This window comes from Ixodes scapularis, unplaced genomic scaffold (genome assembly GCF_016920785.2).
Source record: "Ixodes scapularis isolate PalLabHiFi unplaced genomic scaffold, ASM1692078v2 PGA_scaffold5__190_contigs__length_132052651, whole genome shotgun sequence".
NCBI lineage: Eukaryota > Metazoa > Arthropoda > Arachnida > Ixodida > Ixodidae > Ixodes > Ixodes scapularis.
In genome coordinates this window covers 53192668-53219014 of record NW_024609880.1, presented here as the reverse complement: position 1 = coordinate 53219014, position 26347 = coordinate 53192668, and the positions used below count along the sequence as shown (strand labels likewise).

General features: G+C 45.5%; 2 protein-coding genes across 3 annotated transcripts in view; one reads left to right on the top strand and one right to left on the bottom strand.

The window, feature by feature from the left end:
• Positions 1-1552: 1552 nt before the first annotated feature.
• LOC120837988 (prostaglandin E synthase 3) lies at positions 1553-14020 on the bottom strand. Of its 2 annotated transcripts, none has more exons than XM_040207695.3 (5): positions 13893-14020; positions 13165-13345; positions 8051-8299; positions 6538-6565; positions 1553-1952 (listed from the first exon to the last, which is right to left on the bottom strand). In XM_040207695.3, exons 1-5 carry the CDS (start codon positions 13916-13918, stop codon positions 1897-1899), a joined length of 540 nt encoding a protein of 179 aa, XP_040063629.1. In that variant the 5' UTR covers positions 13919-14020; the 3' UTR covers positions 1553-1896. The 2 variants fall into 2 exon arrangements, with proteins under 2 accessions (XP_040063629.1, XP_040063630.1); XM_040207696.3 differs by lacking the exon at positions 13893-14020 and adding an exon at positions 13619-13740.
• LOC8053899 (nostrin) overlaps positions 13876-26347 on the top strand; it is a 35810-nt gene continuing 23338 nt past the window's right edge. Inside the window, exons 1-4 of the mRNA XM_029974768.4 lie at positions 13876-14329; positions 22602-22687; positions 24286-24366; positions 24961-25023. Of these exons, the coding sequence (XP_029830628.1) occupies positions 14303-14329; positions 22602-22687; positions 24286-24366; positions 24961-25023 (257 nt within the window). The 5' untranslated portion in view covers positions 13876-14302. The remainder of the gene's footprint in view (positions 14330-22601; positions 22688-24285; positions 24367-24960; positions 25024-26347) is intronic.

Here is a 26347-nt window from a genome sequence, read left to right as displayed (position 1 = left end):
AGGTCCAGTCGAGCTTAGACTCGGCAGGGGAGCATGGGCAGACTGACACTGGGGGCGTATGGGAATACACCAAATGGAGGCGTGCAGGGAGACATGGGCTGGGCATCTTTCGAGGCTAGAAAGGCGATCAGCAACTTGAAATATGAACAAAGACCGGACACAATTGAGGATACACGACGGGCGAGAAAGCTATATAAGCACCTGTACATAAAGTTCGAAATTAAATGGACAAACCGAATACGAAAACTAAAAATTAAAATGCCAACAGACACGTGCAGGGGCAGAACAGACTACCCTGCAAAAAGGGAAGTAAAAGCAGCCGAGGGGAAGATGTGGGAGGATAGAATGCAGGGAAAATCAGCCTTAACTATGTATAGGGGACGAAAACAGGAAATATAGAAACATTGGGTATGATAATTCACGGGGGAGCTCGTTGTTGCACGAGCTAGAACATGAGTATTGAGGACTAGGGCATATAGGACAAAGTATGAGGAAAGGCATACGCGGTGCCAATGGCTGTTTGGTTTGGCACTGAAGCGCGAAACATTGGGTATGCCTGGGAGTGGTGGAAGCATTGTTCAAACGTGAGCCACGACTCTGGTGGCGCCGCTTAGCCTAGCGTCCGAAGCAAGAAATACTGGGTAGGCCAGGAAGCCGTGATCGCATAACGTGCCAGTGCGGCGGAAGCTATGGCCCTGGCAGGCCAATCAGAACGTGACTACGTATCACAGGAGTGCGCTTTTACACAAGGGGCCCTGAACTCGTGAAACACAAAATTGGAGCTGAAAGTTCACGGAACGCGCCGATTGGATGCTGGCGACAAAAGCGCCAGTCATCGTCGTGATTGTCCAATCGGTGCGCTCCCTCAACTTCCGTGTTTCACGAGTCAGGGGGGGGGGGGGGGGGGGGGAGGTTGGGCATCACCATGATGACCTTTGGGAGGATCGGGAAAAAAAATTAAACTCCCCCCCACACCTTTTCCCCAGGGCGAGAGAGTCGCCAATTTTCCTCGCGGGCGCTACGAGCTATCCTTGCCAATCCCGGTCTGTGGAGGCAGAGGTAGCCCGCGATACGCTTTCCGCACGTCGCTGTGCCCTCTCCGAAGTCGCGCTACACTCGTACTGCCTTGGATTGGCTGCGATGTCGCGTAGCATCCGCTGCGCTCGGGCGTAAGGTGACACGGAGTCACGGGCTTGATAGTTATACTGCCCGATATAAAAGGTGCAGCCGTTAAGGCTGAACTCCATGGAGCGAATGCCGCCCGACGGCACGCTCGCTCGGTTTGCGAGCGACGTAGCAGCCACTGTGGTGACGCCACGCGCAGAGCAAAAGCCACAGTGCCAAATTCGTCACTTTTCGGCAGCATATTTGTCCCATGGAGTCCAGCCTTTGCTCCTGTCTCACAGCCCTTTCGCCAATCAATGGCTCTATCAGCCTTGAGGCAATACAACACGTATCGAAGGCCACGCGCTTGGGCGTTACCACACAAGTGCTAGCGATAGTACTGTGCACAAAGCTCAGCTCCAGCACAAAATAAAGCAGGGACCACAAGTGCAACTCAATTCTATGATGTTTATTGAAAAAATGTCTGAATTTGGAGTCGTGCGCAGCCCCTTACTATGAGGATGCACTCCCAAACAAAAACTGCACCCCTGGCCCGAGCGGCAGCACACGGAGACAAGTAGGGCGGCCGTTGGTCAAAAGACGCGGCGCCGCGGACGGTCCCGCCGCTGCGCCCTCGGCGAGGCTGGACACGGTCACGGAGGGAGGTGCACTTTATTCCTCGGCAAGTAGCAAAACGGAGAACAGGGGGACAGGCGGGGGACGTGGGTCGGCCTTTGGCGCTAGCTCTGTACAAGGGCGGGGCGGCCGGGCCCCTTGGCGGCACGCTCGGCCTCACTCCTTGCTGGCGTCTTTGCTGCCGTCGTTGCTGCTTTCCAAGTCGGGAATCTCTGCGAGGAGGACGACCAGTCTTTTTTTGCAAACTCGACTATTAAAAAGTAAAACTTGAGGATCCCACGTGCCAAACTAATGGAGGGCATCTTTTAATGTGCAATTAATATCACGGTTAGGCACAGGTTTCCGTCAGATTGCGAGCAACTCGGTCAGGAGCGATCAGTCGTAGGAGCTTCGCCCTCAAGCCACCGTGGAAGCTACAATGGAGAACGTATGCTACCAACAGTTTTGGTTTACCGATGGAAGGATTTGAAGCTGCCAGCACTTTCCACAGATACCACCGAAGCAACGGACAATCTTAGTCGTAACGTCACAGAGGTTGCTACCAAAACATTTCACTGGCAATAGTACTTGACACATTTCTCACTTTATATGGTTAAAATACATTGTTTAAAAAAAAAAAAAAAAACAACTTTAAAATTACACAAAATTTGGAATGCAGAAAAATTGCTTTATGCTATTTTCGAAGGAAGGTTATTTACGGCATGTAAATTGTACATATGGTTTTATTAAGACATATTTTCAATTCTTGTACGATTTGAAATTCTTCACGGTTTGCTCTTGAAAACAGGGTGTGGTACAATTGTATGCATTCCAAAATTTTGTGCTATGTTCAACTGTTTTTTTGCACACATATTCCAGACTCAATCTGTGTGCACAATAAAGACGCGAGTGAAAACACAGCAGCACATTCGACTGGATGGTAAGTACATTAAAGAGAAGCTGAATGGCTACCAAAGTAATAAGCTTTCACTTGTAATGTATGCTCCAGTCTATTTCAATATCAGTTTAGTTCTTTCTAGCATTTATAAGGTGAAAAGCCAAGTTTTGGCATGACCCCTTATTATACCCTAGTTAGACGAGCCACCTCAACTGGCACTGAGACAGCGATAGCTAATGCAATCACATTTGGTTGGAGTTACACGATGGCTCCAACAGCGTCAGAACCGTAAAGACAGGTGAATTTCACCAAGGTCCCCACCTCGGCTGAAGTGAACGGACATGGCCATCAAACGACCAGAATTATGTACTGTTTCAGAATCCAGGGAGAGGTACAGTCGAACACCGCTCCAACGAATGCCGCTTCAATGAAATTTCCAGTTCAACGAATATTTTTCGGTTCCCCATCAACGGTCCATAGCAGTCAATGCATAAAAAGTCTCACTACAGCAAACGCCATTTCTTGTGTCGCTCTGCTTGAACAAAACTTTACAGAACCATTCGAAGTTCGAAAGCTGAATTTTCCGTACGGAAAACAAACTTTCGAGCAGTTTGGTGCATTTTAGCATATAAAATAAGTCTACTATAAAGTTTAAATCGTGTGTTGAACCACTAGAAACTGCCACTAATAACCGGTACCAGAGCGCAACGTTGACAGGGCGTGCAGGCCGCCATTACTCTATGGCGACGGCGATGAGGCTGACCTTCCCGGCCTTCTTTCGCTGTTGCGCCGATGTTGGTTTCACCCTAGCTCTTGGCTTGATAATCCTCTGCTGCAGACTATCCAAAGCCGAAGCTCAATCGCCTTTTTTGTTTTGTCGGTTGTCTTTTTGTCAGTAGAGCATGCGGTCTTTTTGGACAGGGTACCACCATGCAAAACGCTCCTGGTCGAAATTGCAAGTGGACAGACAAAAGCTGTCATCGCGGGAAAGTTAGGAATTTCTCAGAGTTCTTTCTCGACGATCCTAAAGTTGAAAGATGCAATCGAAAAGGCTCTTGCATCGAGGACACCAGTCAAGCGAAAGAAACTGACACCAATGGCGCACAAAGGGCTCTACAAGGCTATGCACACGTGGTTTGTGGAGAAGAGGGCAGAGAAGATACCCATTAGCAGAAGCGTCGTGCAGCAGAAGGCCTTAAATTTCGCTTGCTGCTGGGAATCAACAACCTCAAAGGCTAGCACCGGCTGGCTCGACAGGTTTCTGTACTCTACCAGCTATGGTATGCCATTTTTTTTCGTGAATTTTGCAACAACAAAATTTTTGCTACAACATTTTTTTTTTTTTTTTGCGCATTGTCAATTTTGTTGCAATGGGGTTAGACAGTATCTGCACACCGTCTTAGCAGCAAATATTGTGGGTGGGGGCACGTCTAGGGGTTGGAACTTCAGTTATAATCATTCTGGCAAGTCCCGGAATCCAGTGCTCCAAGTGATATCGATGGCAATGCGGCATCTGCGTCCCTCTTGCCTGCACTCGTTCGAAGAATTTTATTCTCCTCCTTCACTTTCATTTCAGTCTAATCACTTACAAGGGTTCCATGTTATCAGTAGATACCGATACCCCCCGCCCCCATCGCCTCTCCCAAGTTACCTAGAGCCTGTTTCATTACAGTAGGGGACAACTGGAAAAACCCCGACAACGGTGGGTAGTGACAACCGGCGACATCGAGATCATTAGTGAATACTGTACGCAAACCCTATTTTATAAGACTGGCATCCACCCGTAACACATCTTGGTTCCGAAATCCAGAATAAGCTAGTTGAACGAGGTTTTGGCGAAACAATATCAATCCCTGACTGGAGAACAAAAACACGCTAAAGTCCCGCAAGGAAACTCCTCCCGACAAACTACCATTTTCCTGAGAGAATGACGGGCCTCGCAATAACTACTTTTAGACTGGTTCTTCCTTTTTGCTAAAACTGCTCTTTCCACAAGAAAACTATAGAAGCAAGTTCGTCGATTTTAGGAAGCGCGTGAGCCAGAGTAGAGATAAAAAAAGAAAATTTGTGGAATTGGCAATTCCGACTGCTGTGGCACTTTCAGGCACGTGATGGAAGAAGTCATCTGCCCAAACCATTTTATTCCCCCCGTTACCTTTCAGCTAAAGCGATGACAGTGTGGTGCGTGAAATTCAAAGCAGCTGCGGTAAATCAGTCGTGACACCTCCATCGCGACCGATTGCACATTTACTCTTAAGTCAAATTTGGGGCTTTACGTGCCTGACCAACCAAGGACATCCGGCAAGCTGCTCATTCACTCAAAAATCCAAAACTCCCTATTTAGAAACAAATAGGTTCAAGCTTTATCACCAAAAGAATTCTGGGTTCCTTAACACAGAGACGCTTCGACGGCAGTCAGAAAATGAAACACGCAGAGCAAATGCAACTATCCTTCATAAAGTGCTCAACGAAATCTGGCACCAAGAATGCCAAGCAAATAAAAACCATGTGGAATTGCCACTTTTCTCTTTAACTGCCACTACTCCCTTATGCCTGTGCAGAAAGAATGACTTGCATTTGTTCACCTCTAGTGAAGCCAAAAAAATTATCGGGTGCACAACTGAAGACTGCTGAACTGCCCATGGTAAGGGTGGAATCTACAGCCAATAACACTAATTATTGCCAGGTCACTGGACTGACCGACGAAAACAGCTACTGAGCAGGGTGCAAGTAGAACGCCGATCCCTAAAAAAGAAAATGGAAGCTTTAACAGACCGCTGAAATTTTTGGTGTAATGTTGACCAACTTTTCTTCTTGTACGCAGTGATGCACAGCCAAATGGAAATTTGTCAAAATGGCATAACTGACACAAGTGAACCACTGCTGCAAAACCAAACTACGACAGGGATAGACGTGGCTTCCAAGACTGAAACGAGCAACCCAATCTCCTCCACCGATTGAAAGAAAGTGCGTATCTGCTACGAAGGATGAGGTCATGCCCACGAGAGGCACAGCTAACGAACGGAAAACAAGTATCCAGACATTCCAGGCATGCTTTCCCACCAGCCTGAGCTTACAGTTTTCTCAATCCACATAGCATGGTATGAAAGAGAACAAAAGGGCCACCTCACCACAAAAAACAGTCAAAAAAAAAAAAAAAATGATACGATTGAAGATATCGAGCTTCGAAAGAAGAAATCCACAGAAAAAGGGCATAGCAGGCTATTACCAACTGCAAATGAACTGGCTATTTCTTCCTTCTAGGGGGGAGGGTGTTTGGAACGATTTCTTTTATGTGCAAGATGACAATCTCAAATTTTGACCAGTGCTGAACACAAAGTAGGTGATAGCATCGAACTATACTATCACGTAAATATGTTTCCCAACCGATAGTGTCAAACTCTTATCACAGCTAACGAACGGAAAACAAGTATCCAGACATTCCAGGCATGCTTTCCCACCAGCCTGAGCTTACAGTTTTCTCAATCCACATAGCATGGTATGAAAGAGAACAAAAGGGCCACCTCACCACAAAAAACAGTCAAAAAAAAAAAAAAAATGATACGATTGAAGATATCGAGCTTCGAAAGAAGAAATCCACAGAAAAAGGGCATAGCAGGCTATTACCAACTGCAAATGAACTGGCTATTTCTTCCTTCTAGGGGGGAGGGTGTTTGGAACGATTTCTTTTATGTGCAAGATGACAATCTCAAATTTTGACCAGTGCTGAACACAAAGTAGGTGATAGCATCGAACTATACTATCACGTAAATATGTTTCCCAACCGATAGTGTCAAACTCTTATCACGCAAATACACTAAATAAAACCTCGCTCATTTACATAAATCGCAACAATTCCCCGCTTAACACGGGTAGTGAACTGGGACATTACAACAACTACACCAAAGAAAGCAACCCACCTTCGTCATCACTGTCACCCGCCTGGTCCTGAAACAGAAGAAACAAAGTGAGTCACAGCCTTCGTTTCACCTCAACGTTTACCAAGGCGGATGCTACGAGCCACCGGAGCCAGTCCAATATCAGGCGAGTCTACACCCCTTCAGGTCACGCGATACAGTGAAGTGCTGGACTGGCTAGAATGACTCGTGGCATCTACAGTAAAGTGAAAATAAGTATACCTACACGCAAGCACTACAAGAGAAACAGCAGGGTGCCTCAGTGTGTAGGTACTACACTCTTAGATTGGCAGAACCTCCCCCCCCCCCCCCCCCTTTCTTGCTCACCTGCACCTTTGTCCACTACCACTGTACCAAACCACTGCACGACAAAAAGCCGCATCAGTGTTAGTAAGGCATTTTTTGTTACTCTGCTGCTGCGAAGTCTATGGCCTAGAGGAAATATTAACATTACGTTCTGTCACTTATTTCTGGAGCTGGCAGATGCACAGAAAAATTAATCCGATTTGGCGGATTGGCGATCATATTTTCAGTGATGCAAAGTGGTGTCTTTGGAAGAATGATTGCTTATTAATTCTAAATACAATAAAACAGGACTTCATAAAAAAAATAACTCGCCATATTTGACACGAGGAGTCCTTTTTACAAAGGTAAGCAGGCAGCTTATAGGACACCATCAAGGTGTTTTAGAACTTGTATTCATTCTTGATTTTAGGATGTAAAATGAAGGTGCAAATAGAGGGTCTGATGCCATTTTAAATTTTGCGAATGCAGATCGAATTATTTCAGAACATTGCAGACGCGGTTCGGATACGAAGCCTGCGCATGCAGATCCAATGTTATTCACGCAGGGCTCTACTTATCCATAGTGCTAACAGGTTAGTAAGCTTGGGGAAGTTTTGCAGAACTCTTCTTGCATATGTGGCAGCAGACTAGCAGATGCTCTGTGCAAGGCTACAAAGAGCAAGGTTACGAACTTCCCACCCAGCCCCGCACAAATTAGATCGGGCACATAGATTGAAGAGTATCGCTACCACCATGGCCTAACTGAAAGGTGTGCACTACAAAGCTGGGTAAAAAGGCAAAATTTTTTTTTTTAACGTGTTTTCCAATTTACTATGTAACCCTAGCCGGATACAGAACATACCTACGGTGTAAACGAGCCTGTTAAAGATCAAAACATTTAGGGCTAATATGCAGACTTGTGAGGTCACCATGCATAACAGGCGTTACTACGGCAACTTGAATCGCAAATGGCGCCAACAAATACTAAAGAAGACCCCTGATAAAATTTGTTCATTGTGCTTCTTCCAACTTCCACTGTTGCACGAATGTGTGAGACACGTGCCACGAGCCTAAGTGCTCCGGCACCATTTGCTTTTAAGGACCACCGGTTCAGTGCTGCGCTGCCATTTGCTTCCAAGAGGCTCTCTGAACACAAACACAACCACAACCAGGGGCCTTGAACACCTCGGAGTCCATGTATCCGGGTGTTCGGGGAAAGCCGTACACCCACCATGTCGGGCATGTCGTCGTCTCCAAGACCCCCCATGCTGCGCATCATCTCCTCGAAGTCGCCTCCGCCAGAGCCCGGACCCAGCTCGTCCCCGGAGTCGTCCTCGTCCACCCACTTGTTGAAGTCCACCTTGAGCCAGTGAAACTTCGTCTCCTCCTGTAGCAACCGCTTCCAGAAAGGGCCTGCCTCCGCCTTGGCCAGCACAAACTCTGTGCCCCGCGGCCGCACCACATACTTGGAGCTGTCGGGCTGCACAAACCGTTGTCACAATCAGTGGATCGCCCCGCTTTGAACATTGGTGGACAGACAACTATCTTCCAATGAACGAGCTTAAAAACAAGAAACGCACACAGAAACAAACCAAAGGAAGCTTTTCTATCCGGTTTCCGTACTGATACCGTACGGGGTTGCTGCAAATCCAAATGCAATCTAACTCTCATGTTGGAATGGCAGTAAATCAATACTAGGTGTTCCAGAAAAAATCAGAATCGATACCAAGAGCATTTTTTCCAAGTGTTCCAACTGGAAGGAGTGATTGTTGAAAATTAATTGGTCGGGCTTAGACAAAAACATAATGATGAAAATTTAATAAACTTAGTTGAAGTTTCAAAGCCGAGAGGACTGCGTCTTTTTGTGGTTGAAATTTTAGCAGTTTACAAGGCCTCACATCGAACAATTTAATATTTAAGCGTGGGCAGGTTACACAATCAGTACTAAGCCTCAAGGGGTTGGATTGCCTTCACTGAATGGACATGTACACTTAATACTTTGGTTAGTTCCCCAGATGAAGACTTTCCACCACACCAACTCCATGCCTCAAGGGGTTGCTTGCCTTCATTGAATGGACATGTACACTTAATACTTGGGTTAGTTCCCCAGATGACGATTTTCCACCACACTAACTCTTGCAACAGACTTTTCATTTTACTAAAAAAAAAGAAAAAAAAAAGTGATTGTTTGCTTAACAAAAGTGTCGCACAGTATACCAACTTTGATTTGTCCAGAAAACTTTGTCAGCCATCAAAAGCAAATGAAACTGTGTTTTATGTACCAAACCAACTAAGTGCAACTGGCATGCTCTAGCAAAGGACTGATAGATAATTTAGAACACCTGAAGATATTTTGATATAAGGGCACCTTGCCAGGATTTTTACCCAGTAACTTGGGATCTGTAGTATGGCACTTCGCCTCAGAGCCACACAGATGGTTACTACAGAAAATGCTCGACTTAATAGGCCAATGATTAGCATTGCCCAGTGTAATCCTGGGCACTAAGCAACAAACATTTTAACTAAAGACAGGAAGTCATAAGCTGCAACTTCACAGGGGACAAAAATGATTTTAATACTTTTGAACATGATACACTGAGCAACCGTAACCCCCGCTCCCCACGAAATTTCCCCGGAGAGTCCGACTCATTTGCTAACAGGCTGCCTCGGGGGGAGGGGAGGGGAGGGGGGCTGTAAATTGATACAGACACCTGACAAAACGTTGAATCGAGCAGCATCAACCACAAACTCTTAGTGTAAGCCTAATAAATTTATTTTCTCAGCCTGCTGTAATTTACAAACTTTCATTGCATGGCCGCTTGCCACAGTCACAGCATAGCAGAGCATCAAGCTATTGAAACGCGGCAGGAGGTCGCCGACAAGTCACCCACTTCTAACTTTACATGAAACGTCAAGCTGGGAGTAGACATTTTAACTGTTAGCACGAAAAAAAAAAATCGGGTAGCCATTTAAAGTCTCAGTCTGGTCAGCTCTCGTACAGAAAATTTGGTAGACAGTAATGATTATTATTATCTGGATCCTCAGTCTGGAATTAGTATGCAACTACCAGTGTTGGATAAGGTACATCTAAAAGTACTTCATGTACAAAGTAAACGAGAAGTGATGTACTTAAAGTACCATAAATAGAATGTACTTTCAAAGCACAAGCACATTTTAACCTATCTATCGTGATGCCCTTTCAATTCCCTATACAGTGATTTTTTAACTGGTATGCATTGCCCCAGAAGTAACCGCAAGTGCATTGCTTATTTTCTAAAATGGCGGCACGTATTGGATAAAGTTAGGTGGCCACAGAGTAGTTTTCAGAAATGGCGCCAAGTTCAGAAGTCCGACTTCTGAATTGGGCACTGCCTGTACTGGCTTGTTGCACCCAAGGGGGGTTGAACCTTCTAGAAGAGAGCATGATGTCAGCCCTGTAGCTTATGGAAGCAATCCTCTCGTAGAGGAGTGTCTTCTTAACAAAAAAAACTGTGCAGGCGAGCTGGTGATAATTAATCATAATTTGACATGTGAGACTGTGGTGCTCAAAAAATGAAGAAACTTTTAAGTCCAAGTCGAAGGAAAAGAAAACGGAGGAGAACGTCTGAAGACATTGAGACATTCTTCTCCATTGTCCGTTTCTTCGACTTGGAAAGTTTCTTCATTTTTCCGCACCACAATTTCACGTGTTGCATTATGATTAATTGTCCTCTCCCGATATTTTAGCCTCCTCGCTTGCACGGACAGAGCGAGAGGTAGTGAAAGTTGGCAAAGCTACGAGAAAGCCACCCCCAGAACAAACCAAACGATGCGTCGTCTGCTCGCGTTTGCGGTGAGCAAACATCCCTCCCAGTAATTCTTCGGAGCTGATAAAACACAATTTTGCAATACAAATTTAAGAAGACCAAATGTGGGGAATGTACTTTGAAGTCGGGAGTTTTTCTCGGAAAGCGGCAGAAAAAAATACTTTAGTAAAGTACAAGTTATATAAATATACTTGAAGTAGTAGTACTTTAAGTACAATCTACAGTCGGGAGCGAAAGCTTGCAGAGCACGGAAGCACGTGCCGAAATGCAACGCCGCACCGTCCGATGGCCCGCCGCCGCATTAAAAGAGTCATGAAACGCTTTTCCAACTTTTTCCTGTCTACCTTTTCTCCTCAACTCATAAATAGCGCATTCTACCAAACAGTTCAAGAAGGCGGAAGGAGGGGGGGGGGGGGGGGGGGGGGGGGGGGAGTCCCCTCTTGCTCGGACTCGTTTGTGTACCCGGGCACAGCCATTGTCCCCCTAGAAGATTAGCCCGTCGCTCAAAATCCAGACAAAAGTCGCTTTCCCCACCCCATTCTCCCCGAAGCTGACAGTGCTGTGGAAGCTACGTGCTCGTTGGGCCAGCCACACTTTTGCCACGTGATCACGCTTTCTCGCGCATAGCCACGTGCAGAGAAAGAGGTCAGGTGATGAAAGAAAGGTGGCTGATTGGTTCAGCAAGCGCGTAGCTTTTATCACAATGTCAGCTTCGGGATGAAGGGATTAAGTGCGACGTTCGTTTGGGCCCAGTGATGCACTGCGGGGGCCGCGGATGTATCACAGTGAAAAGGCAGAGAGCTTACGAAGAGAAGGAGGTACAAAATAGTCCGCTGTTTTCAAATTTTCATACCGAAAGTCGGGCTTTTGACTTTCTACCTTTTTTTCTTTTGGCCCACTGAATAATGTGCTATTAGTAAAATCCCAATATAAATTGATTTATTCCAGCCCAAAATTTGTTGCATGAGCCCTTTAAAGGGCAACTCCACTTCCTTTTTGATATTTAGAAAACTATGTAGCCGTCTTCAGTATCATATAGGAAGACCCCATGTCAAATATTACGATCTAATTCCGTTTATATATTTAATAAACTGGCAAGCAAACCTTCAAGCGAGCCAAGTCGCCGAAATCTGCTAACTCTAGCGTGCGGCGCGAGGCGCAGTGAATGCCACGGAGATGGAGCGGCCAATGTTGAGCCTCTATGTCAGAGGCATGCATACGTCATTCTCACGTTTTGTTTGTTTTTACATCCCAGAGCGAAATTGAAAGACGACGTCATGAGTTTCTCCTTCCGGAGTTGGCTGACCGGGCGTTCACGTGATCACCGTAACACGGATGCGCTGCCCTGCGCACTTATCGGTCTGTTTCTCCGCTCCTTTTCTCCTCTTTCGTCTTCTCCCCTTCCCCCTGCCCCCGGGTCATCACCGTCCACGCCATGCAGAGCGACCTGCCCGCGTCCAATAAAAAAAATTTTAAAAAAAGACCTTGCTTGGTTTCTCGCTCCCTTCCGAACGTCACAAGACCACGTGGTTCAACGTGACGTGCCATGACTCTGACGACCCGAGACCAATGTTGCCCGACGCAACCGAAGTTTCGGTTTCGGTATCTGCTGATGTTTAACTTAGGATTACACAAAAAATATTCCACATTTCGCGAGTCCGAAGACGTAGAGTTGTTTAGTAGTGCTTTGTGAATGTGAATCACATGGAAGCCTAAATTTTTCGGAATTGAGCGGAGTTGCCCTTTAAAGAGCTGCACTTTGCGCATGCGCGCCTTTCGTGCTTGCAATTCCGCTTCTTTCGCTCGTTTCTTTCCGATGCACTTCTGATAACAGGAGTCGGCGCCAGGGGCGCAAGTTAGCGCTTCGCTGGCTGTCATGCTGCGCGTCTGCTTCAGCCGCCGCGCTTTGTGACGGAGCTTACCAACACTGGCAACTACTGGCACATTTATCACATGGGAATAAGAATCAGCCACACACATGGCAAATAGTCCTCAGTGGTACAAATCCTCATACCTTTCCACAGTCAGGGCCCAGCATTTGTGGGAGTTTTGGCAGTTATCACACGAGGGACGGCCAAAAAGACTGGGACTCCACTCTGGTTCTAGCACACACGACCCTAGCCATAATGCAACCTTCGTCGCATACAAGAAAGGCAGACGTGCCATCCATGTACAATTTCATGACCAGTTTGAGAATTCCAGCCGGCCAGATAGTGACACGTTCCAGCCGCCGAAAGATAGCGAAAGGAACTGGCTTGTATGTGTCAGTCAAGAGAGACAACAAAGGTTAGAAGATATGTTCTCAAATTCTCTAAAAGACACATTCACGATTCTCCAACTTAGCCTGGAACTGTGGCGAGCTCAAGTTCAAATCAACTGCCTCACCTAAAGTCAGAAGTGGGGTAGTTTAAAGGAGCTGAAGGGCGGCTAAAACACTCCAAATCGTGTCGATTACGAACCCCATCAAATCTGCATTCGTCTGAGCAGAGTGGGGACCGTTTTTCGGGAAGACTTCGCGGAAAACAAAGACGTCCCTCACCTTGATTGGATGAAGGAAGTGGAGGGTCACTTCGTGCGGCTTGGCGTCTACCCCACCGGTGCCTTTGAAGTGTAACGAGTCCGCGGTAAGGTCGATGGTGGGGTTTTTGCAGTCCTCCAGGGCAACTTTGAGGTAAACCGCGCTCTTACTTTGCGCCCATAGGACTGGCGGCGCGGGAAACCTGCGAAAGCGAAACCACGTCGGGTAGGAGTCTTAGGACGGAAAAGGTTACCTCCACATTTTTTCAACAAAGTGTGGACCGCACTCAAGTAATGGGAGGCCACAATCGCTGGCGCACCGGAGTATTCTGTAATCAAAGGGGTGGCTGATACATGAAGTTCCATGTACCGGCGTCTTATCTTCCGAACCGATGTCTAATTCTCCAAAATAAAATCGAAGTTAAAGTAATGAGGTTCAATGATAAGTTGATTTGGTTTTCTTAAACATCCCTTACATCGTGTTTGAAGAAATAAGTTGGCGGTTCACCCGTAGGTAGCACGAGTTCGGAAACAGGAGCAGAAAAAGAGGCGAGAGCTAGGCCTAGTTCATCAATCGTGTGCCATCGCTCAGCAGCGCGGCACGAAGCGAACCTTCTCGAACAAGGCGCAGGTGGAGCCACGAGACTCCGCGATCGTGTTTTTCGCTTCGACGAAACGACACACGAAACGCGGCGCTGGTGCTTTTTTTAATCGCAGCCAACGACGTGCTATTGAGTTGTGCGGACTTACGTTGTCGAGCCTGTTTCTCCTGTCATTTTTTACCTTGCAAACCACCACACTCGATCACACGGCAACTCCTGCTCGTAGGACTCGCGCACTACTGCTCATCCCCAACCGCGCAACCGGCCCGCAGAAAAGTACTAAAATATATTCGTAAAATAACTAAAATTAATAGCCATACATATTATCAATTTTAGATATTATTTTCAAATTACTTACGCGTATAATGTAAAAAACTGTATTATATTAACTTTTTCACTGCGGTATCGCTATGAGCAGACGCTACTTTTCTTTCTGCTACCCGACGGCTGCAGTCGGTCGTATGGCCCGCTTCAAAACGAAGCGACGAAGCGACGAAGCGTACCTGAAATCGCGCAAATGCTTTTAATTCCTGACGAGACACAGGCAATCGGATAACCATGACGTCGTTTCGAGACTCATTCTGGGTAAGCCTCGACATTTTATTTTATTTTTCTTCCTCTTTACTTTTTTCTGACATCTCTCATTCAACGTCCAGCGGAACCTTATCCGTCATATCTAATAACGCTGGTTTTTCCACATAACCGTCTAAGGTCTAGACAGCCCATAACTGCACAAGCAGCGCTAAATATTTGCTGCCACACCCTCGCCACACGGGCCGTTTTTCAAATTACGAGGTGCTCAAACGCGCATTATCCGGAGAACGGAAATGCTTTCCGCCGAACTCCCCCGAACGTCGGACCCAACATCGGGCGTCGCGGATGCAACGTCGTGCACTGTCGCGCGATCGCGGCGTTTGCGAGACAGCTGTTGGCGGTGTAGCTGTGTGTGCATAGCAGGCGCCAGCACGTCCCGTCAATTCCTGCCAACCTTGCCTTGCCGCACCTCCAACCGCCCGCACAAAAAACAAAAATATATGCTCTCCTCCGGTGCATTGCGCTCGTGACCCCTCGGCGTGCGTTCGTCATGAGCGTTCGCGGATTTCCGCGCTTCGGCCGAAAAACAACAACCGAAAAAACTGGTCTAGAAAGCGAACGTACGGTGGCTCCCGGCGATATGTAGCCCCCTTTCCCGCACTCTTTTCATCGAATTAGATCTATCGAGGCAGAATTGACATAGTTTAATCCGTGGCTCCGGAAAACGATGGGTGTAGGGATAACCGGTCAGCTTTTCTCTTCGCAGCCGCTGGTCGAGCCTGTGTGGCGGTCAACGGCTTTTATAGCTTTGGCGATAAAGGCCGCTGCCCCCAACGCGGTTGCGCGCGCGTGCCACTGATGCGCAAGAGCACGCGATTCTTTTTTTTTTTTTTTTTCATATTATGCGCGTGTTTTTACGATGCATAGCCGTATGTCCAAAACTTGTTCGCGTGGGCACTCTTGTTTGGCGTTGGCTGGGATTCGCGCCTACGCAGCAGCAATTTACAAGGTGTGTGTGAGTCGTTCCTGACATCATATCTGAGGTGTGGTACTAAACATCTCAAAAAAATTTTTTTTTTTCGCGTTACGAGCTTAGCATGACTAAGCAAGAAATTAGGTCGCAAGCTCGAGTTTCTTAATTTTTTTTTGTTCACACTAGATGACTTGCGCGGATTCTTTTTTATTTGGAGCGTTTCGTGCGGTCAGACCAAGAAATATCGTTTTCGACTGAGCTCGTTCCGGTCGCCTGATCATTTTTGTTTAATATTATATTATCTCGAAAGCGTGCGTTCGTGACAATCTCGGAGGTGGTCGACCCCTGCCGAATATTAAATTATACACACACGAATACGGACCGGCCGGTGGGGGGTCCTGAACGCCACTCCGGGGGGGCGGTCTGCGTTTGTACAATTTTATTCCGAGACACCGCTTCACTCCGACATGGACCGCAGCCGACGCTACGAGTCTTCCAAGCCAATCCCACGCGGCGAGAGCGTCACGTGCCCTTCTCGTCAAGCGCAGAAACGCGCGAAGAGCGACATCACGTTATTTGGTTCGAGCTCTGGATTGGTCTGCATGGCTTGTTGGCTCGGCTGCGGTCCATCTCGTTTTTTCACGGTGAGGCGGAGCGGGTAATTTGCCTTGGGGACTTCGACAAGCACCTCGAGCGCTCACGGCGCGCGATGTTGTCGGTACTGTGGCCTCGTGCGGTGACCTCGAGCGAGGAGGAGAGGGAGGGAAGCTCGAAAGAGCGGGAGTAGTCCGTTTGGGTTGGCCGATTCGCTGGATCGCGGAATCCGGCCGATTCACGAAGCGGCTACAGAAAGAAAAAAACAAACAATAACAAAATAACAGATCCCTGTCGCCTTATTTTATGAGGCTGTGCTCTATTTTCTTTTTCTTTTTTTTTTATTGTATTGGTTTCGCGAGGGCGCTGCATATTTTTGCCTCGTTTCTAGGGATTGTAGTCAAAACCGGATGCTTGATCAGCCCCTAATGTCGGTCATACTAGGTGAAACAAACTAATATAAAGGCCAAAAAAAAAGGAAGAAAAAAAAGTGGGTGGGGTAGAATTAAGACGGCTATCATACAACATTAAATTGGAATTAGGTGATACAGATGGTCCCATCGAGCCACTGGCATGGACGGTGTGTACACTACCAGTGCATAATTTGCTAAGAAGTCTTACAATTAAACTTTGCATAATATGAAATAAACATTTTTATCAATAAGACGTGTGCTTTAATTAATTGTAAAGAGAAAAAGAAAGTATTTTGTCTATGTCAACTATCTTTGCGACTTCTCATTCTTGTTTGCAGACACGACACAGACGCAACACCACCGAATGTTATTAAAGAGGCATAGTTATTACGATCGAACCTCCTCATTCGATGAAATATTACATAAGTGGACTGTACGCAGACAGCTTGTATCCTCCTTACCTGCATTCCATTTATGCAGATCGGTCCTGCTTTTTCTCAATATTTCACTGACAATTTTTTTTTTTTTTTTTTTTATGAATGGTTGGATTTTTGTTGCTATGGTGACAAGTTTATCCTGCTGCTCTTGCAGCTTACACTGCCATCCTAAACCTGGCTTAGGATTGTCACAAACTCACACTTGGCCATGGTTACTCAGAAAAACTCACATGGTTCTTCTCGCGTGTTTGTACGTTCTATAATTATTTTCCTCGGATCAAAATATTCTCCCACCTCCTCGGTTGGCAGAGCAAATAGAGCTCATCTGTATCTCATCAATATTCTATATATGTTTGGTGTCTAAAATTCACGAGACATTCAGTGATATGATTGGTCTGGGTCATTCTGGGGAACCCTTTGGAGCAGCAAAAAGTGCTTTTGGGAAGCACACATTTAATTTTCATTCATACCAGGGCAAATGTTGTGTCAAGATGTGTGTGTTTGTCTACTTTGCTTTCCTGCTTCTGTGCAACCTTTTGATAGCATCAACAGCATGACAGGCTTGATTACCTAGCTAGCAATTTCCTTGCACGTAAAAGCACAGTAACAAGATGCTGATCAATAAAAAGCAGTGCAAACTGCTGTGCGTGGTTATTTGAGGTACGAAATCTAACATAATATAAGTAGTATATTCCTCTGAAATTGCGTTAGAATATAACAATTTTGAGCATCCAATTGATGCTTTCTTCAAGCTATAAAGGCTAATAAAACTACAGTTCCTAATTTAGACAGAAAAACAAAGCTTTTATCATCTGATTATGAATATCAATGACATTTTATAAGCACTTCGTAATAACAAAAATCGGCATGTAGACAATGAGTATCCCTCCTAAAAAAATAAATCCCACCAAACTTGTTTAGGTTATTTCCAGGCTTGCATTTACTGCTCCATCTAATTTAGTATTAATTTACTGTATTCACTGTGCCATCGAATGGGTGGAAGCTATATACAGCTGTAATAACTAAACACAAATTGATATTAGCCCCCAAAAAAACAAAAACAAAAAAACAACAACATAAAGAGCAGTCCACAAATGTTTTCTCGCAACGCTCAAGTATCCTTGATGATTCTTGAATGTCAAAAATATGTTTTCAGAATATCGCATCCATCATATACAGTATTAGCCCCGAGAGCGAACACAAGCGTCGCTGCGGTCGCCGCGCCCTGATTGGGTGAGGCGTACCGTGACGTCAGGGGGAGTACTCCGCTCCGCGATCTCGCATCGGCTCGCTTCCCAGCACCGGTTTCCTGGTTTGGCGTTGTGTGCCGCAAGCTCTTCGAGGAGCTGGACTTCGTTTACCCGGTCTACAAGACGTTGAGTTAGGCCGATATTGAAGTGCTTCCGTACATTTTATAAGCCTGCTCGTCCCTTTTACCTTTAAAATTGGGTTACAAATCCCGAAAGCTATCGGCGGAGGCCATTCCGCCGATGAACCTCCCCGCCCGTCCACACGACACAAGCAATTTTACGAAGGATCGCTGGAGCGGTGGCGCAAGTGTTTCAGACGCTGGAATTCTGTCCCTTGCATGTTCATGATTTAGGACGATATTACATCCCGCTTTAAGGCATTTGAAGTGGCATTTATATCATGGGCCTTTGGATGGTCGGCAAATTAGCTCGCGACCCCGACTTTGCGCTGCCACTCTGCATGTGCTGGTTCGCAGATGTTTTAAAGGCCCTCTCTGATTATCTTTGAAGTGCTCATGGAACAGGGTTGTTTTACATAAATGTAGCTTCTTCGTAAATTAATTACTGTAAACGAATTAATTTTCGCGGGTTCAAATTTTCGCGAACTGGGCCAAAGCTGTAAATTTGAAATTATTCGCGGGTTCTAATTTTCGCGAATCGAGTGTAGCTTCCGTGGCGTTCACATATTGCCCGAATTGTTCGCGGGACGTATTTTTCGCGAATTGGAGGTGATTCGCGAAAATTAGGCCCCCTCGAAAATGTAGTCGTTTAAAGTATATAGTTTATATACGTACGCAGGCATATTAATTATGCACCATTACTGGAAATTAGTTTGTACGGTTGCAGCCAAAAACGGCCGAATTGCCCGCAATTGCCTGTATGATATGTATTGAACTGCCCAAAATATGCACAGCAATAGTGCCGTAATTTGGAATGTTTATACTTATTCCTGACATTCTTTATTCCAGCCTTGGGTATTCGGAAAATACACCGTTTAGTCTGAATTGTCATTTACAATTAAAAGAGACACTGCTGCAGGTCTCGAAAAGCTTCCTCAGCCTCCAAACTCCCTACAGCTGGACTGTCTGACAACAGAGGAAAACAGGAGTAAAAGCAAGCATTCGAACGTCTGTCCAGTGGTAGTTGCAGCACTATTAGCACAAAATGTGGAACCTGTGAAGGGCGACAGTCTGCGTGAGAAAAGCTTCTGGTATTTTAGCTTCAGGGACAATTCGATTTAAATAAGATCTCAATTTTAGGGCTTAACGGACTAATAACGAGCTAGACACCTTCACTTACGTTTGTTATACATTACTTGAGGGTTGATATAAACGAGTCCACAGATATCACCTGTGTAGTCCATTGAAATACTATCCGAATCCAGCAAAGGTCAAATGCGAGCAATTTATATAATGTTCCTTGTTTTTTTACTTTGCCCCTGCACTTGGGCTGTCTTACTTGTGATTCTCTCCCCATGGCCCAGACTGTATTTAGCATGTTGCCCGAGTAGCATGCCGCTTTTATGCTTCGGCGATCTTGTTTAAAAACGGAGATACAAAACAAAAAATAGTATACATAACCTGCCAATTCATTCAGACCATCAGCGGCATTTACTTTGCGAGATGTAAATCTATAGTGATGCTCCTGCAATTGTGGTCATATTTCTTTATTTTCATATACCAGCTGCGATTCATGCGTTGCCTGCCCTGTCGACCATGCTTAAAATGTTGGTTGAAGTTTCGTATGTAGCTACAGGCCATACCTCAATAAAGGCACATAAAAAAAATTACACTTCCTACGAAAAACTCGCCGAAAAAAAATTAAATAGAAACGAGCGCGCCGACAGCTGGCGTCGTCACAGCCTCCACAGGGCGAGCGGGGCGAGCCGGGGAAAAATTCTCTCCTCGCCGTGACGTCACCCCGGTTTGCCGTAAGGGGGCGCCACGCGAACTTCTCGGGGCTAATACAGCCGCAGTCATATTGAGTAACTGTGTGTAGCGTCTTCGCTCTGGAGAAGTGATTTCCCCTTAGCACACGGCTGCACTGCGGCAAAGCAAGAAATGCAAAATTGCAGCGCGTACTACGCGGTTGTCACTTCACTGCAGTAAACCACCGCACGATGACATGTGCGCTCAACGATACTATAGCCAGCCATCCAGCCAGAACAGACAATGAGCATGAGAAATGTTGTGAAACTTCCGAATTCTGTTAATGTTTGATACAGATATCAGATAGAATATGATTTTATTTGAGGCGATAATCAAGTTTTGGAAATTCGCACAAGCCTACCGTTATGATTAGGCCTTTAGCGAAGCTTGATTGTTAATAAAGTGAAAATAAGTTTGGGCGCAATGTTGGTGCAAATTCCTTGTATTTTGGCAAATAGCAGGTTGTAGCAGGGTAAGCGCTCTGGTGAAGTTTGGCGGAAATGGCGCTGCAATCACATCACTGGAGATCTGATGAACAATTAACTCCAACCTCAAGTTAATTTAAAAACAGTCGCTGATTGCAAATTCTCACCTTAGAATATATACATAACAAGGTCAGCCTGCTTACATATGATGCATTTCTTTTTCCTCTAATGATCGCATCAGCATTTCAAGCAGCAAAACTTGCTTTTATACGCTAAACTGAAGTACCCTACTTCATTCTACAAAATATACTGGGGCACTCACATATATGCGTCAAGTATCATGTTCGCATGGAATGATCATTTTGTGCAAGATGCATACAGTGCTTCGAAGTGGACAGCAGGCGACAAGATGTTTTGGTGGCGCCACCTCGCGGGCGCCCTCCTGTGACGCAGATGGTAGGATGCGAGCAGACGACGCGCTAGGTCAGAGCACCGAGTGGCTATGTTAGTTCGCATCTATGCCAATTAAGAACGGTTTATTTATTAAATAAACGAGTATAACGTTCTTGTGAGTGATATTTCTAATGAATGACAGCACCTCGAAGTTGCTTTTTACATTAGAAAATATTTAAAATGTCCAAAAACAAACCTGGAGCATCCCATTATAGCTTGCGCAGCGTGAGTCGGGGCTCTTCACAGTTTCCCTTATTGTTTTTCCAGATCTGTGGAGGCTGCTGTAGAAAAAGGTCTTGACCAGATTAAATGACATGCTGTCTTCTTAGCTGTGCACGCGCACACAGTTGTGTTGCAAAGCCCCACGCACCCTTGTTTTCGCTACATTGAGCTTGCCGATACCAACGCTTCTATCAAAGTGTGACGCGACAGTTGCTGCCGAGCAAATGCTCGTCAGCAACTGATGCTTAGCTCCTCCCGAGTGGAAAACGTGGCAAAGAAAGTTGTCACATCGTGACTTCTGCTTGAAAGAAAAACATAACTTTTCATTAATTCTTAAATTGTCGGCCATGGCTCGGCAAACTCAGGCGATTGATTAATTTGTTCCATTTTATTTTTACTAAGAATTGTTTACAAATTTAAAATCGCTCGCTGAGAAGCGCATCACGCATTAGGCGCATTTGGGTTCGCAAATGTTAAACATAAAAACGGTAGTACTTCGATCGGAAAGGGGTCTTGCATGTTTCGCGTCAGCGGCCACCGCTTCCTGCCAGTTATTTTAAGGAAATGTTTGTTTACTGGTTTACAAAATTAAAAAACCGAGGCAACTCGGAACTCAGCACTCACAGAGCAGATTAGAAACAACAGGATACACGGAGTTACATTCACAGAACTGTTCACTACACATGCGAGGGCTTCTCGAATTTCTCTTTCCTATTTTCAATTTGATGCATTCCTTTCTTAGTTTTATCTTGTACGAATCATAATATATGATACACCCTATCCGCCGTGGTAGATGTTGTAGCGGGATAAAGCGCTGGGTATTCTATTTTCAACATCCAGCTTGTAGTACTGGATTAGAGAACAGCACAACACCATCCGAGCGTTTAGGCACCTCATGCCATAAGTGCTGTTTGTGCTTGTTTACGCGACTACGCGTGCCACGTGTGGTTTCAAAAATGTTCTACTACAAATATCACTTCACCAAATAAACACAATGCGTGAACAGGCTTTGCCGCATGTTAATCAAACAGCGCATGAAGCGCTTTCTCTACCAGTCTGTCCTACCCGTGACGTCACAAACGATGATGATAAGAGCTAGAGAAGCGCCCCCTGTAGTTCGCAGACGCACGATTGCAAATATGTCGTCCCGGTTGGTGCCCCATGCGTGCAAGCCTGTGCATGATGCGCGATGCACATGAAAACAACTTTTCCAGGCTTGCGATTGCGCGGAGTCGCCACCATGACCGGCGCCTAGATGCCGCTTGCTAACATACATTGCTCATGGGAACGCAGGAATTGGTGTTCCACATGCCGCACAGGCTGGCCTCAATAGTAGTAACTTTTCACGCGCGTGCGTCAATGCTTTATTTTAATTATTTACTTTGAATATTTTATACGAGGAAAATGTGCGCGTGTGGCGGCGCGTGGCACACCAATCCCTGCATTCTCCTTGATGCCTGGGTAATATTCTCTTTTTCACAACAAAATTAAGAAAGAAGAGCTGTACAAAGGTTCGTTGTTTTCTGGGATAGAAATGGTGATAGCTGGTCTTGGAATATTTTCAGCTTCTTTCTGCTGATATAATTTGCTTCCACATACAGTAATTCACGACCAACCCTTGTATACAGGGACCAACAGGGTTCGAGGAGCTTCGGCGTCTGCTTAAGCAGGGGGCGGACTTTTCCAAGGAGGTTGCTGGGGTACTACAAGAACGGTGAGTCGGCAAAAGAACATGGTATTTTGAAAATGCTAAAACATACATAAAAAAAAAAGAAAATTGCCGCATATTTTTCCAATCAATCACGTTTGAGTTGCCATATGCCCAAGCCACTTCGTTGCCAGGGTGTTCATTACTAGGGAAAATAAATCTATTTAAATCTGAAACCATATAGTTATTAGTAATCAAAACAAAAAGCCCCCCCCCCCCCCCCCCCCCCTTTTTTTTTGTTGCAAAAATGTTTTGAATTTTGTTAGCGGAGCTGGCTAAAATCCAATGTCTTGGGATCGAAAATGACAAACGAGAAACAAATGAAAGAAGCCCTTGGGAATACTCTGTTTGTGTCTGTTCTCCATTTCGGGTTTAAAAGTCAAAAACTGTTCAGCAGGGTGGTCAAAGTCAGATTTGGCACGCTTATACCATATTCAGTTTTGTCTGAGCAGAAGGTGGAAGAGCATCGATGGCAATCAGTTCATCGAACAACGTTTTATCGACAGGTCAGATTAGCTGTTTTCTGTGATAAGCTGCATGAGACGGTCGCCGCGAAGCGGTGTGTACGGGTTGGTCAGGCAGGTTAACATTTTTGTAATGAGTTGTGCCAACCGTGGGGTGGGGTGCATTTTCCGTAACAAGCGTCTATGAAACAATCTTGTCGATGAGACTTGTGCCCAGGAAAAGCTGTCCACGAAACATAATTCCACAAAATGATGGAGACCCGAAGAACATCCTTTCTACAAAAAAACAGGACTAATTAGAATGAAAAAAAGTGAAAGCCATTTACAACTGCCTGTAACGCCGAATTAGAGCGCAGCTCTTGAGGAGGAGGGGGGAAGGGTACTGAGGGGAGGCTATACACCTTCTCCTCCTCCTCCCCTCATTCTTCAATCTCCCCAGGGGGGGTCACCTGACCTCAGGAGGGGGGGGTCACGTGACTTGGGGGTCGGGGGTCGGTCACGTGACCCCCTCTCCCCGAGGTCACTGAAGGTACCCGAGGTTCTCCCAAAGGAACCCGAGGTTCTCCCGAAGGAACCCGAGGTTCTCCCAAAGGAACCCGAGGTTCTCCCAAAGGAACCCGAGGTTCTCCCAAAGGAACCCGAGGTTCTCCCAAAGGAACCAGAGGTTCTCCCAAAGGAACCCGAGGTCCTCCCGAAGGAACCCGAGGTCCTTCCGAGGTCCTCCCAAAGGAACCCGAAGTCCTCCCGAGGTCCTTTTGAAGGAACTCGAGGTCCTTCGGGAGGACCACGGGTGCCTCCGGGAAAATTTACCCATAATGCACCGCGCGGTTACGCCGACGGCGACGCCGCTCAAGCCGGAGACGGCAGCCTAAAAGCTGCGCTCTAAAAAAAAAAAAAAAAAAAAATGAAATTCATGGAGTTACATATATTTGTTTTCGCAAGAAATATATATTTTCGCAATATATATATATATTTAAATGAAGTAAAATATCAATATATATCTATAGTTAAAATGGATGTTTATTTTTTTCTTTAGAGGTTGTCTACTTGCCTCGGTGGTTACTGTGTTGTCCCTAAAGATGCATTGAGATGTCTCACAATTTTTCTTCTTTTATCTGAAGTGAAAATTTGAAATTGCAGGTCTGAGTTAGAGGCGTCCCACGCCAAGGGCCTGGCCAAGCTCTCCCAGCGACTGTCCAGAGCAGCTAGGGATGCCATAGGGTGCGTGTTGCACGGCAGTGCCACTTTATACATGCTTCCACACCACATGTATCTCTTGGCTATGTTCTTATTATTGGGATCCAGATTTTATCCCGTCATGTTATAGCTATAGTACTAATTATAACGTGCGAATTCATTCTTTGACTTTTATTTGCTTATTTGTATGATTTATGCCAATTTCTGTGTACTACACTGCTTGTGTATCTCTTTTTTTCACAGTGTAGTATAGTACACCTCCCACAATATTGCCCTATGGAGAAAGTGTAGGAATATGAATAAAAAAATGAGATAAATACAAAAAATGGGCCCCCGTTTCAGCTTATATAATATAGTCTACTAATGTGAGAAACACGTTTGCGTGACAGGAAAGTTTGTTTGGATGGGACCTGGTTGCAATGTTTTCCACAAACTCAAGCTTGACCTGCAGAAAGCGTGAATCATATGTAGCGCAGCTGTTTTTCGTCCGGAGGATAGGGAAGTCAAAACATCCCTCTAGGGAGGGGAACAAATAATGGATCCTGTTTGTGGTGGACTATAGTTTTGTGAATAGAATGAGTGAACTTGCGATTGACACGGCAAAATTTGTGTCGGCAGAAGTACAGCTGGAGCATGGCAGGAAGTGGCCACTCAACTCGACAAAGAAGCGCAGCTACACAGGTGAGTGCACTGCATGCAGCAGTCGCACAAAACAGCATTTGAGTTAAAAGTTGCGTGTAAAATGCAACTTTTAGTTTTGTAGTCTTGTAAAGAAGTTTTATGCCAAGACGTGCACAATGAATAAAAAGACAAGCGTGACGTCTTGCACGATGGGACAAGTGATCAATATGGGTCAATTTGCAGTCTTATGTTTCACAAGGGTGAGCACTGTGCTTTATGTAGGGTGACCACCTTCCTGCTAGTGAAATTCAGGACACGCTGACCACGGAAAGGAGTGAGTGGGGGGGGGTGTTGTAAGAGAAGAACGGTATTATATATCACGACTGCGGTAACTGCAAAAAAGAACCACTAGAAGACATTTACCAACATGCACATCACGAAATGGGGCTCTGCTAACATATTCAATATCCTGCCTTGTCCGAAAGCTTAAAATGCAAAGTGTATTGCGGCAATCAAGCCGAAATCATTTTCACTTCCAGTGATATATTTGTTAACTTTAATGCCAAATATGTTATTATATCGGTCCAAGTTGAAAACATGAAATCGACTGCAGCAGGATTTGACGCATCAGAAGGAAAAAGAAGAGACAGTAAATCTTTTTTCGGCTTCTTGTTTCCCGTCGATGCTTACTTTTACCGACGTACCTCTACACCAATTTAGAACCTTCTGTGTTCTTGCACCGTTGTGAGTTTTGCCTTGAGTGGTGGTCTTCACTAAAAAATGCTTTCCGCAGCAACCTTTTCACATTGAGGCAGCACAATTTGAAAACAATTACAATAATTTATTTTTCAGCTTTTGATGAGCAATTTTCTTTCGTAATATTTTGCCACCAAGGGGACAGGGGCACAACGTTGCGTGCGTGTTAGATCTCCTGCAAAACTAACGATCGCTTCCCGCAATGCTTGGATAAAAAATGGCATACCATCGCGATTCACACGATTATACCGGCGACCTGCGTGTTTCGCCGTGCCCCGTTGTTCGAAAGCCCCACGAGTTGCATAGTGAATTTTATGACAGCGTGAAACTCGGGACATTTTGAAGGTTTCTGTATCTCCTGTAGCTCTTATGCAAAGTCTTATAGTTTCAATGTCATCAGCAACTTATTTGCAAGTTGCTGATGACATGAAATCAACTTATATATGCAAGTTGCTGATGACATAAAAACGCCAACTTATTTGGTCTCAGAGCAGCTGTCACCTTGTAACATGTTTGTTCATTTTTACATACTACACACACCGCCCAGGCACTAATTATGAGGATTTTCGACCATATTTTTTTCATGTTAGTCATAAGAGACATTGTAAGCATGTTCCCTTAGCCTGTC

Excerpts from the sequence above, each read along its gene's own strand:
- LOC120837988 (XM_040207695.3), bottom strand. The coding sequence starts at position 13,918 with ATGACAGGAGAAACAGGCTCGACAAC. Across the intron at positions 13,346-13,892 it reads GGAGAAACAGGCTCGACAAC|GTTTCCCGCGCCGCCAGTCC; the intron begins GTAAGTCCGCAC and ends TCGCTTTCGCAG. Across the intron at positions 8,300-13,164 it reads ACTTCCTTCATCCAATCAAG|CCCGACAGCTCCAAGTATGT; the intron begins GTGAGGGACGTC and ends CGGTTTGTGCAG.